This window comes from Helianthus annuus, chromosome 5 (genome assembly GCF_002127325.2).
Source record: "Helianthus annuus cultivar XRQ/B chromosome 5, HanXRQr2.0-SUNRISE, whole genome shotgun sequence".
Taxonomy (NCBI): Eukaryota; Viridiplantae; Streptophyta; class Magnoliopsida; order Asterales; family Asteraceae; genus Helianthus; species Helianthus annuus.
In genome coordinates this window covers 138144779-138156975 of record NC_035437.2, presented here as the reverse complement: position 1 = coordinate 138156975, position 12197 = coordinate 138144779, and the positions used below count along the sequence as shown (strand labels likewise).

General features: G+C 35.5%; 1 protein-coding gene and 2 long non-coding RNA genes across 5 annotated transcripts; all 3 read left to right on the top strand.

The window, feature by feature from the left end:
* The first annotated feature begins 405 nt into the window (after positions 1 to 405).
* Positions 406 to 1799, top strand: LOC110934314. Its single transcript, XR_002588227.2, has 2 exons — positions 406 to 598; positions 1613 to 1799. It is a non-coding gene; the product is annotated as an uncharacterized LOC110934314 (long non-coding RNA).
* Positions 1800 to 4092: 2293 nt separating this feature from the next.
* On the top strand, positions 4093 to 5458 carry LOC110934315. Its single transcript, XR_002588228.2, has 2 exons — positions 4093 to 4643; positions 4731 to 5458. It is a non-coding gene; the product is annotated as an uncharacterized LOC110934315 (long non-coding RNA).
* Positions 5459 to 5684: 226 nt separating this feature from the next.
* LOC110935603 (putative disease resistance protein RGA3) lies at positions 5685 to 11820 on the top strand. 3 transcript variants are annotated; one of them, XM_022177979.2, is made up of 3 exons: positions 5685 to 8523; positions 9018 to 9074; positions 11750 to 11820. In XM_022177979.2, the coding sequence occupies exon 1, from the start codon at positions 5733 to 5735 to the stop codon at positions 8211 to 8213; it is 2481 nt and encodes an 826-aa protein (XP_022033671.1). In that variant the 5' UTR covers positions 5685 to 5732; the 3' UTR covers positions 8214 to 8523; positions 9018 to 9074; positions 11750 to 11820. The 3 variants fall into 3 exon arrangements, with proteins under 3 accessions (XP_022033671.1, XP_035846616.1, XP_022033670.1); XM_035990723.1 differs by lacking the exon at positions 11750 to 11820 and adding an exon at positions 11239 to 11743; XM_022177978.2 differs by lacking the exon at positions 11750 to 11820 and having other exon boundaries at positions 9018 to 9207.
* Positions 11821 to 12197: the final 377 nt, after the last annotated feature.

The window sequence follows — 12197 nt, the reverse complement described above, 5'->3', positions numbered from 1 at the left end:
TATTGCGACTAAATATAGTTCCTATAGGTCCGGGCATTAATTTTCAATTTATTAAATAATAATACACCAAAAGGTACTGGTCCATATCTGATTTGCAACTTCAGCCCTAAACCCACTCGTAATTCCCTTCCTCTCATATGGCGATTTACGGCAAGAGACCACAGCCTTCACCCGACTCGAAACCCGTTCTGACCCAACCCAACCCAACCCAACCCAGACCCGTTCCAACCCGAACCAAAATAACCCTTTTATAATTGACTCGTTTTGACCCGAACCCATTTTGACCCATGACCCGGCCCGACCCGTTTGTGCGATCGTCTAAAGAACCATGTATGATATGTATGCCATATACTTTTACCATTACAAAATTTTAAAAAACAAATTATGTAATAGTTAATTTAATGATTGTCTTTGTTTTGGACGGCTACAAATCTTTACTTCAAGGACGGATTTAGACATTGTTACAAAAGCGAACAAAACACAAAACGAAGAAGCAGTGTTGCAAGGGGAGCAGTTAGCCCTCAAATTGAGCTTCACACTTGCAGCATCTTGCTATGCAACTATGGCAATCAGGGAGCTGCTCAAAACATCAACTTCTGTAAGTATTATTCGATGCCTACTCAATGGGCGGGTTGGGTAATAGTCATTTTAAGGATGTGTTGCAATGGGCGGGTCGAGTTTGACCAACAGACCCTAGATGTTGTTGAATTGTTTGACCCATCTGTCTTGTTCTTGTAGCTATTTGATTCTCAAGTTTCATAAGTACATGAGTTGAAATTTTCACCTTTATGTAAAAATATTGCACATTCGGAGTTGCTTTTATCTAACATAAGAATTCGAAAAACCAATACAAAATCGTTGAAACGTTTTACAAAAAAAGCTATTAAATTTCAGCATAATTAATTAAAAAATCATTTAAATGATATCTGAACACAAAATGGCAGATAACAATAGTTCATTTATCAGGGCCAATTGCTAAAGCAAATGACCATTTTAGCCCTTTGCTACTGAAAAAGAATATATAAATATTTGATATGTATATATTTTTTTTTATATTTATGAATTTACAACTTTCTTATCTCAAACTCTATTTTAAATTACATACTGATCATGTAAGATTTTTAAGTTCAATACATGTACAAGTTGTTCAAACGTCCAACATATGACTAGTAAATGCAAAACCGTAGATAATATAAATCAAAATCACAAAAACTCGATGCACGTTACAAAACTTGAGATCTAATAATTCTACTGATAAATTTTGAAATCTAAACTAATTTATCCTTATAAAATTAATTCTTATACACAATTAGCAACTTATATAACGTCCATGACTTAACAGGGAAAGTAACACCACCTTTAAGTGTTTTCGCCATCAATTCTATAAGTCTAAATATCAAACACGTACCCAAGTAATATATTGAAATTATTACAAGGGTAGAAGAACATCATTGTTGAACAAGGACCAGCCTTTTGAACTGGGTTTTTGAGATGCGCTTTCATTACCTGCTGGTTTACTATCCAATGTTAGATCTATCTGGTCACATTTCTGATTGCTTAGATTAATAGTTGTTGGTTGTCTTCTGGTCTTGTGTTTATGTTTGCATGATAGAAGAGTTGATTGGCAAAGGAATGTGAAGATGGATGTTGCTGATAGCCTGATACTACTTGGAAGCTAGATGAAGCTGGATTTTTGAAGACAGTAGATCTGTTTTTGTGTAGTGTAGAACTGTAGATTTTGCTTTTGTATTGTTTCATACTTTTATGTATGGTTTAAGGCTTAGAGTTCATGTTTTGCATAAATGGAACATAAATGTTATTGAGTTTTGAACACAGTAATTATTTTGGCCTGCACGCCGCGAAGCGTGCCCGCGGTTTAAATCCTAGTTAATATTAGAACTGAACATAGTTTGCTTTATAATCTTTAGTTTATTTTGGATTTTACAGTTTTTTTTATTTGGGAAACCTGGAAAATATTTAAAAAATAAAAAAAATATGAATTTTCTTTTCACCTATAGCGACGAAATTTGGTGGCTATAGGTGACATATTAAAAAAACCATTAAAGCCTATTGTGACGAAATTTAGTCTCTACAGGTGAAAGCTCTAAAAAAATATTAAAAACCTATAGCAACGGAATTTTGTCTCTATAGGTCAACCTATTGCGACGCCGTGTATAGCGACGAAAAAACAGCCTAATACGACCGAGCAATAGGAACGACCCTATTGCGATTGAATGTCGTCGCCATAGCCTATCGCGACGAAATTTAGTCGCGAAAAGCCTATTTTGATTCGTCGCGAAAAGTCTTTTTTCTTGTAGTGTCTTCCCCTTAAATTAAGAAGAACACATGGCAAGCCCTAATTATCGCATATGCTTCGCACAAAATCCGTCATGTATGTGATCCGATGCCAAATTAAACAAATTTTATATCTTCCATGTTTTCATTCAGTTTTAGTTTTTAACAAATTTTATAATTAAGCGAATAACAACACATACAAAATACCATTGAGACTGTTGGCACAACGAGAGAAATAAAGTTTACAACAATACCTAAGTTAAAAAAGTTATTGGTTAAAATCTCACTGTAAATGAAAAATAAAATTTGCCATTAAAAGAAAAACAACATATACAAAATAGTTGGTGCATTATTAATACTCTGTATGCACCTTACATTTAATGTACACATGAGGTAAGCGTTAAAAACAAGAAATTAATGTGTACTTTAACAAGAATGATGCAATATCAACAACATGCGTAGTGGTAAGGGTCACCCTTAGTGTTTTTCGTCATGTGATAGTACAGTCAGCAAGGGGCACAGGGCCAGCTCAACTGTTTTAAAGGCCCAAAGCAAACCAGAGATCTGGGGCCTACTAAATGAGGTTCTTTTTGCTGGACTTGTAGCAATTGGATTTTAGGCTTTGTATTTAAAAATAACAAACGAAAACGGTTTAACAATGTCTCGAACCCATGCCTTACCTGTAAATAGAGAGGAAGTTTACCACTCAATCAACATACCATTTTATGTTTAACCGCCCTAATTTAAAAATATATACAAAAACTAGCGGTCTTTTTTTAAATTGGGACCTTTTTTTAAATGGTGGCCCAAAACCCTTGCTTGGGTTTACTTACCCTTGGGCCGCAGCCCTGGGTACCGGCTTGCTGGGGAAGGTTCATGAGGCTCCGGCATCGGCCCTAGACTCGAACTGGTGCTCTTCGTTAGACATATTTTGAGATTTGAGGCAGAGTTAGTGACTAAGATTGGAAGTTAAAATAACAGTCATAAGAAATTGGATAACCTTTAGCTTTTGCAATTCGCTGGAAACCTGCAACTCGCCGGACGCTTCTGAAACTTTCCTGACGCATCCCGTGCATGATGCCTCGCTCTAAGAATGCATCCCGTGGCCACGTGTCCATTTTTATTAGGTTTCACTCTAAAGACGCATCCCGTGCTTGAAAGACGCATCTAGCGCATGATGCCTCGCTACAAGGACGCATGAGGTAGCTATTTTTGAAAGTCATGGTGGTCAATGACTGTTTTCGTAATTTTCCCTTAAAAAAACACTCTCCCTGTTCTGGCCCTTATTACAGCTTTGACTTTCTGTTTTTAATCTAGAATTTATCCATTATAAATTAGCAACATGTTGATGCATAGAGTAGTTGTACTCTATGCTTAGGGAGATTTTCAAACAAAATTGATATAATTACACTTTTAACCTAAAACTATTTTGGTTTTTTACTTTTAACCCTAAAGCTTTTTATCTTTGTCAATTTAACCTAAGAACTTTTTTACTTTCAACTTGGTACCCTATACTTTTCATATTTCGTAAAAACTCGTTTTACGTTTTGTTCTAAATTTTGTGGGTTAACACGACGCAACATTCATGTGTGGTTCAACATTTTTACATTTTGTTTTACGGTTCGTTCTAAATTTGGAGAATTAACATTACGCAACGTGCGTGTGTGGTTCAATGTTTTTATGGTCGTCTATTTTTTCCCGTTTGATAGGTTCATCGTGATGCACCGGTCCTAAATCGACTTAGTTATTATTTTCTATGTTTTATGTTTCGGTCTAATTTCTTCGCATTAACACGTCGCAACTTCAGTGTTGATGGTCACTAGCGGTGTTTTGGCCTTGGTGCTATTTGTCATGATTTTACGCCCCCACCATAACACGGGGGGCTTAATACTAGTTTTAAATTCAAATAGCAGCAGAAAGGGAGGTTCGATACAAACATGCAGTATTATCCGATATGAAAGTATTAAGACGAAAATGTTTTGTTTTAAACCTTAAAAACAACTTGTTTGACTGGTGTCTTCTTCGAATACACAATCTAGAAAACCGATTTCTGATAAGCGCTCGGCAGCTATAATCCAAGGAAACCGTTTCTGAAAACTGAACAAAACCGTTGATAGAAGGAAACGTTATTTCGTTTACATTCACAACTCCAATTTCGCGATCAACGGATAAGATCAACCGAAATAGTTTTTCTGCAACCGGAGGTGGTTCGTTAAGTACCCTTTTGGATCAACAACTATGGGAACTAACGGCGATGTCCGGCTTTGGTTTATCACGAATCGAGAATCACGAGAACGATAATTTTCCAAGAAAAAAGAAACCAAGACGGAACTAGTAAAGATGCTCAAGTACGCCACTTTGTTATGTGTGTTAGTGTATATGGTTAATGCAGTTTATTACAGTTGATTTATCTTTGACTTGTGTGATGTTTGTAGGTTGCGGGTCAAGAATTTGGTGCAGTTTTCTCAACGATACTGACAAAAACTGAAGCTGATCCCGACTCATCTGGCAATGAGTCAGAACGCGTGTACATGAAGAACATACTTTCGGACATTGAGTCAATGTTTGAGGATTTTACCTTAAACAGGACCAGCAAGATTGTGAACCCACATCTGTTTGATCAACTAGAAGCTCAAAAACCGGTTTTTGCCAAGAAACACGAGCCGAAGTTAAGGCGTAAGCTCGTGTTTGACTGTGTGAGCGAGTGCGTTGACTCGAGATGTGCAGTTTGGTTAAGAGGGCTAGCAGTTGTAACAAGAAAAGACCGGTTGGTTGAAGATGTGTGTAATAAGGTCAATGCAGTGGGAACAGATGAAAAATTGTATGGTGGATGAGCTTGTTGAGAAGGATATGAGTTGTGGTCAACATAAAAAGTGGGTCGATTTTGACTTGGAAGCATTTGAAATCGGAGTTGAGATCGAGGGGCGACTACTTGGGTCGTTAATCGATGAGGCTATTGTTGATATGTTGGTATCTTAGGTATGATCGAATGCACAAAATCTTGTTGATTGATCTTAAGTTTATGGTTTTTTTTCATGCCAAGATAGTTTTTATTTTTGTAAATTAATTTCAATAAATTCGATGTTTTAGGCTTTTTGGTTGATTTTGTTGTGAATTCTTTGTGAATCATAATAAGCAAATTCTTGTATATGGTATTGATCAATGATGCAGTTGTTTTGTTTTAGTGTTTTCATAAGCAGAACACTTATCAAATAGGTTCATTGAAATTTAAATAAAACTAAAACATGACATACCTAACTTAACCCAAACGCAAGGGCTAAAGTGAAAGGAAGGGCTAAAGTGAAAGCAAGGAATAAAGTGAAGACTCATACCTATCAATTGTCTCTTAATTTCTTCACTATCTTGCTTTGGTTCTAGAACATCAATTTTTTTTGTACGATCCATCCCCTCTGATTCTAATATTTAGAAATAGTATAATGGGAGATGCGGCTGTTTCGGCCCTTGTGACGGAGGTGGTGGGGAGACTGACTGTTGAAGTTATCAAAGAGTTCAATCTGCTTTGGGGATTCAAAAACAATATTTTGTCTCTCAAGGAAGATTTTACCAACATCCAAGCTGTTCTTGAAGATGCGGAAAACAAACATACGAAGGAAAAGACTGTAGAGACATGGCTTAAGAGTCTCAGATCAGCATCCTTGAAGGTAGAAAATGTGTTGGACGACATCTCAACAGAAGCTTTGCTACAACGTCTACACAAACAAAGAGGCATAAAACACAGGGTAAGAGCCTTCTTCACCTCCGATCATAATCAAGTTATGTTCCGTGTAAGGGTTGCTCACAAAGTTAGAGTCCTAAGAAGAAAACTGGATGCCATTGCATCCCAGAGATCTATGTTAGGTTTGTCACATAGTGACGTAAATCGTGTAGATGTTGGCATTGCAGTTGAGATGCCAGATAGGGAAACTAGCTCGCTTATACATGATTCTTTAGTGATCTTCGGAAGAGATGAAGAAAGAGATATGGTAATAGGAAATATATGTAACAAAAATATAGGGAAACATGAGAATGGAGAGGTTCGGGTGTACGGTATATGGGGTATGGGAGGTTTGGGGAAGACTACATTAGCTCAATTAGTCTATAACCATGAAAGGGTGAGTCAAAATTTCGAGCTAAAAAGTTGGGTGTATGTCTCTCAAAACTTTCAAGTTAAAGAGATAATAAAAGGAATCATCACATCCATAGCAAAAAAAGAGTGTACATTTACACGTCTAGAAGAGTTGCAAGAGACCCTTCGAAACAAGTTAAGAAGAAAGAAATTTATAATTGTGCTAGATGATGTTTGGATTGAAAATAGGGAAAAGACAAAGTGGGACCAATTAAGTGAAATATTAAGTTGTGGGGATGAAGGAAGTATCGTTGTGATGACGACACGATCCCAGAATACTTGTCAAATGATGGCTAAGGTTCCCGAGTTACAACATGAACTGGGATGCTTATCAGAAAATGACTCGTGGTTGTTGTTCAAGAAGTTTGCATTTGCAAAAGGAAGAGAGTGGGACAACATAAGTGAGCTAGAGCCTATCGGAATGGAGATAGTTGAGAAATGTCAAGGACTGCCTTTGGCAGTGAAGACATTGGGTAGCTTAATGTGGTCAAAAAGCAGTAGCAATGATTGGAAACGTGTGAAAGACAACCATATATGGGAGTTGCAAGAAAATAAGGTCTTGCCTGCTTTGAAGTTAAGTTATGATACCTTGCTTCCACATATAAAGAGATGTTTTGCTTATTGTTGTGTGTTTCCTAAAGGCTATGAGATGAAGAAGGATGTATTGATTTCGTTGTGGGCGTCAAACGGTTTAATTCCACCTAGAAGAGAAATAGACTTGTATGTGCTTGGGGAAGAAATTTTAAATTGTTTGGTTTGGAGGTCCTTCTTCCAGGTTGTTGACACATTCTTTAATGAGTATGTGTATAAAATGCATGATCTGATGCATGACATGGCACATGTGATGGGAGATGATTGTTTAGTTATACAGCCTGGTAAGGAGGCTAGAATCACAAATGAGGTACTTCATGTGAGCTCGTCATGTCCAGATGAAAAGTTTCAATTTTCGTCAGAGGATTTAGAAAAGTTAACGTCATTAAAGTCTATATTCATGTTTGGGTATAACTATAAATGTGACATTCGCCAAATTTGCAACCACATGTATCTAAGAGTATTATACTTGAATCAGATTGATTTAAGCGCATTGCCCGAATCAATTTGCAAACTCAAACATCTGAGATACTTGAATTTATCTGGTTCGAGTATAGAAGTTTTACCGAAGTCAATTATGTATCTCCAAAACTTGCAATACTTGATATTATCATACACAGATATAAAAGTTTTACCAGAGTCGATTGTTTATCTCCAAAACTTGCAAGTGTTGATTTTGCGTTATTGTCTAAATTTGTGTAAGTTTCCTGAAGGCCTGAGATACATGAGGTCTCTTCAACATTTGGACATCTATGTGACTGATTCACTCATGCATTTGCCATCAGGAGTCCAAGAACTAACTAGTCTCAAATGGCTTCCATTGTTTCCTGTTGGTAACGAGAGTGGGGCCAAAATAGGAGAATTGGGGGATCTAAATCTTCTCAAGGAGATAACAAAACTTGAGAACGTTGGGGGTTTAAGTGAGGCCAAGAGTGCCAACCTTAAATGCAAATCAAATCTGTTGGTTTTGCATTTAACATGGAATGAAATTCATAGGAATGAACACGATGAAGAGGTTCTTGAGGGACTAGAACCAAATCCATGTCTCAAGGAATTGGTTATAGAATGTTACATGGGAAAGAATATTTCTCCAAGTTGGATGGTCAATTTAAATAATATTTCTCCAACTGTGAGTGTATTCCAGCACTTGGGAGTTTACCCAGTCTTAGGAGCATCACGTTGTGGTTGGTGGATTCTTTAAAGTGTTTCCATGATGACAAAACAAACAAGTCTGGAGACACCACCAGTATGTTTCCTTCTTTACAAAATCTGGACATTGACTACTGTCCGTGTTTGGAATCCTTACCAAGTAACCTTCCAAAGCTCAAGGTTTTAAAATTAAGAAGGTGCGATGAATTAGTTTCTCTACCGGATGAGATTCAAAGTTTCAAGGACCTGAATGAACTTGAGATAACGAATTGTAAACATCTATTTGAAAGGTATGAACAAGAGAAGGGTGTGGATTGGCCTAAAATTTCTCACACTCCCAATATCCGTATCGATCCTCCAAGGTAGCGTTGTTTTTCTCCCTCTCAAACTTTTATACTTAGTGAACCAAACAGAACTTTTCATTTTAAATGTCATTTTCTGCAAAATGATCGGTTAGCCAAACTTGAGCTTATTTCATTTCTTTATCAAAAGAGTAGAACTGGAAGTTTCTATACCTCATAAACAAATGATTAAACTATTTGGTTTTCTCATCCTGTTATTTAATTTCGTTTTTTTTATTTCCTCAATTTTCATAAATATCAGTATTGTCGTAGAGTGGAAGAAAATGTTCAAATTTTGCTACCATAATATTATTCTTGTTTCATTATGCATATAGATTACAAAGGTTCATTTAATCAATTTTTATATATAGTTAGGGGGTGTTTGGCTAAGCTTTTCCAGACCTCCTTATAACAAGTTTTACGAAAAGCTTTCTAAGCTGCTTGTAACTTTTCAAAAACAAAATTACCCCTGTGTCCTACACATATGAAATGCATGCTGTTTCTTTTCTCTACAGCCGCAATTGGTCGGATTACGTAGACGAGATGGCAATTGGTGACTTAACTTGGGAATGGTATATAACCTCATCATTATGGTATTTGTGTCTTGCTTTTGTTTAATATCGTCATTAAATTTGTGGTACAAACGCTAGTTGATGGGTTCCACTGTTTGTTACATAAGCTAAGTGAGATCATGATTTCTTTAAATATGAGAGCATTCACATCCATTCCACCAAAATATGTTAGTAAAGTTTTTATAGTATAAAGAGTATAAAAAGTGGTTGTGAGTGGAAGAGAGAGAAAATGTTACTGTTCATCTGTATATTTGAGGGGACACTGTTCACCCCCTATAATTTTTTAATATATTTTGAAAATGGTTGTGAATAGAGGAGAGAGAAAACGTAATGATAAAGGTATAAAAAATATTATTTAATTAAAAATGAGAGAGAAAATGTAGTGTTTTTTAGTATAATATAGGGTAAAATATGCTGGAGTGGATGTGAATGCTCTGAGTTAGGATCATGTATGTTTTGGTAATTACCTTGTTTGTTTCGATCAAGCAGGGTAATTACACATCAGATTCATGTGTGATTATTGGTTGTCTTTATAGTCAGGGCCAACTCAACCTTTTTAAAGGCTCAAAGCGAAATAAAAATTGGGGCCCTGTCCACAATTAACATTTTTAAACAACTAAATTCATACTTTTGGTTTTGATTTGATATAGAAATACAGAAAGAAATTAACAAAACATACGAAAGATGAACTCCAAACTTAAAAAAGGGTTTCAAACATAACCTCCTACACTACCCCAACAGATTTTAGAACTAAACAGAAGTAAAATAGAAACTTTTGTGGGCCTAGAGAGCCATGTCCACTTAAAAAACATAAAACATATCAATTAAAATACTAAGCTCGTGTATTAACATAGATTATTGGGATTCGTTACCACTACAACACAACGCTACTATTAGTATATATCATCAGATTAAATATTAATATCCATATTAAATTTATATATAATTTTTTAAACGAAGGCCCTAAAATTTTGGAGGCCTAAAGCCCTTGCTTCACTTAAATGACCCTTGGGCCGTCCCTGAAGGGGCATTATTGGACGTTTTTCTAAAATGAGTGTAGTAGGGATGTGGGCATTATGTTAAAAAGGTGTAGAGAATTAAATAAAAATAAAAAAACCCAACAAAAAGAGTTATTGGCCAAAAAAAGGAAGATTAAATGTGATTGGCCATTTAAAATTGCACAAAGCGTGATTTGAAAAACGTCTGGAGGGTTTTTTTGAACAATAACACCCAACAACGCCTAGGGGGTGGGGTGGGGGTGGGCGTGTTTGGGCATGAAAAACGCCAAAATTTACACCACTACGCATGGTCGAACAACCAGCTAGCGGAATTCTTCCATGGATGGCTACGACAATTTAGTCAGTATCAGTTTGTTTTATTACAATCTTTGTATGGTATTATATTCGGTATAACAACTAAAAGATAAAATCTAAAACTAAAGTTATGATATGCCCAAAATAATATTAACGCGTGTTTTAAAATAACGAAAATAGTAAACGAAGTCAAATTTATAAAAAAAAAGTAATTGTGAAGCAACTTTTATATAACATGTATGTGTTCGATACTTATACATTACCACTCACAACTTGATTTTGAAAAATATTTATATCGGAATGTATATAAAATAGGCACGTCGCAACGAATACTCGGAATCCTAAAAAAATATTGTATCTTAATCTTAAAAGTTATAAAGAAACACAAAATATGTTTTAATTTTACTTTAGAGTAAATTGTTCGGATGGTCCCTGTAGTTTGCTCGATTGTTATTCTGATAGTCCCTAACGTAAATGTGGGTTTGTTTTTTGTGTTAAATGAATGTAAAATGACTAAAATACCCTTCTATTAAAAAAACTTAAACAAAAAATATAATTATAGTTTAATAAAGTAAGTGGGACCCACCGACTCTTCTTCATCACCTCAATCCACCCCCACCTTCACCTCCCGTCAAATTTGAAACCCAGAAATTTGCCACAATATCTCCATTCACCAATCAGCCCATAGATTTGCATCAGCATCATCATAGACCAAAACATGTTTATCTTCAAATTTAAAACAAAAGTTCAACTAAATCACCAAATTTAGTTTTACCTACTAACCTTTTCAGAGTAATGGAGATTTTGAGTACCCTGTTAATTTCGCCAACCAATTTTGCCCGTGTTTACAGATGGATATTTTCACAATAATAGAGATTTCTCCAATCAATTTCACCGGGAATATTGTTCTGATCAGGAGTGAAAGGTTCAGAAACAGAGGGCGATGAAGATATGACCGGAAAAAAAAACGATTCGTGGTGGAGATGATGTGATAGCTGGAAAACTAGGGGGAGAACATCGGTACGAAAGGGGAGACATCGGAAAAATGAGATCTAAGATATCAAATAAAAGAATACACTGATTATGAAATATCTTTACTACAAATTCAATTATTATTTTTGTTATCATATTGATTAGATCAAAGATGTCAAATAAATTATAAGATACCTTAGGCGTTTAATTAAAAAATATATATTTTGTCATTAAACCACCTGCAAACTTCCATACTCTTATCGTTACTAACATTTAAACAATTACGAGATACGCAATGTGTAAATCACCATAAAATTTGTTATGATTCAGAATTAATCATACTTCAAAATTATGGAAGTATTATGTCGTTTTGACAACATTAATGTATAGGTGATGGCCAACGATGATGGCAGTGATGGTGGTGGAGAATGGAGAAGGTTGAAGATGAAGTTGAAGATGGTGGTGGGTGGGTTCACAGAGCTGGTGGGAACGGGTGACTGGGAGAGGGGTTTGGGGTGGGACCCTTGTACTTAATTATTTTATAATTATTTAATGTTTTAATTGTTAATTTTAAGGGTAAATTACACTTTTCGTCCTTTATGTTTGTAGCGGGTTGCAATGGATAGCCTTTAACTTCAATAATTACAATCACAATCTTTTATTTGGAAAACGCATTACACATTTCGTCCTTCAACACTAACCAAGTTAAAATTTTCAGTTAAATCTGATCATGTGATTATCACATTAGGGCATTTATGTCTTTTACATTCAAATAAATAAATTTAATGAATAACTAATACCAATAAAAACAGAAAATATATATATACACACATAAATA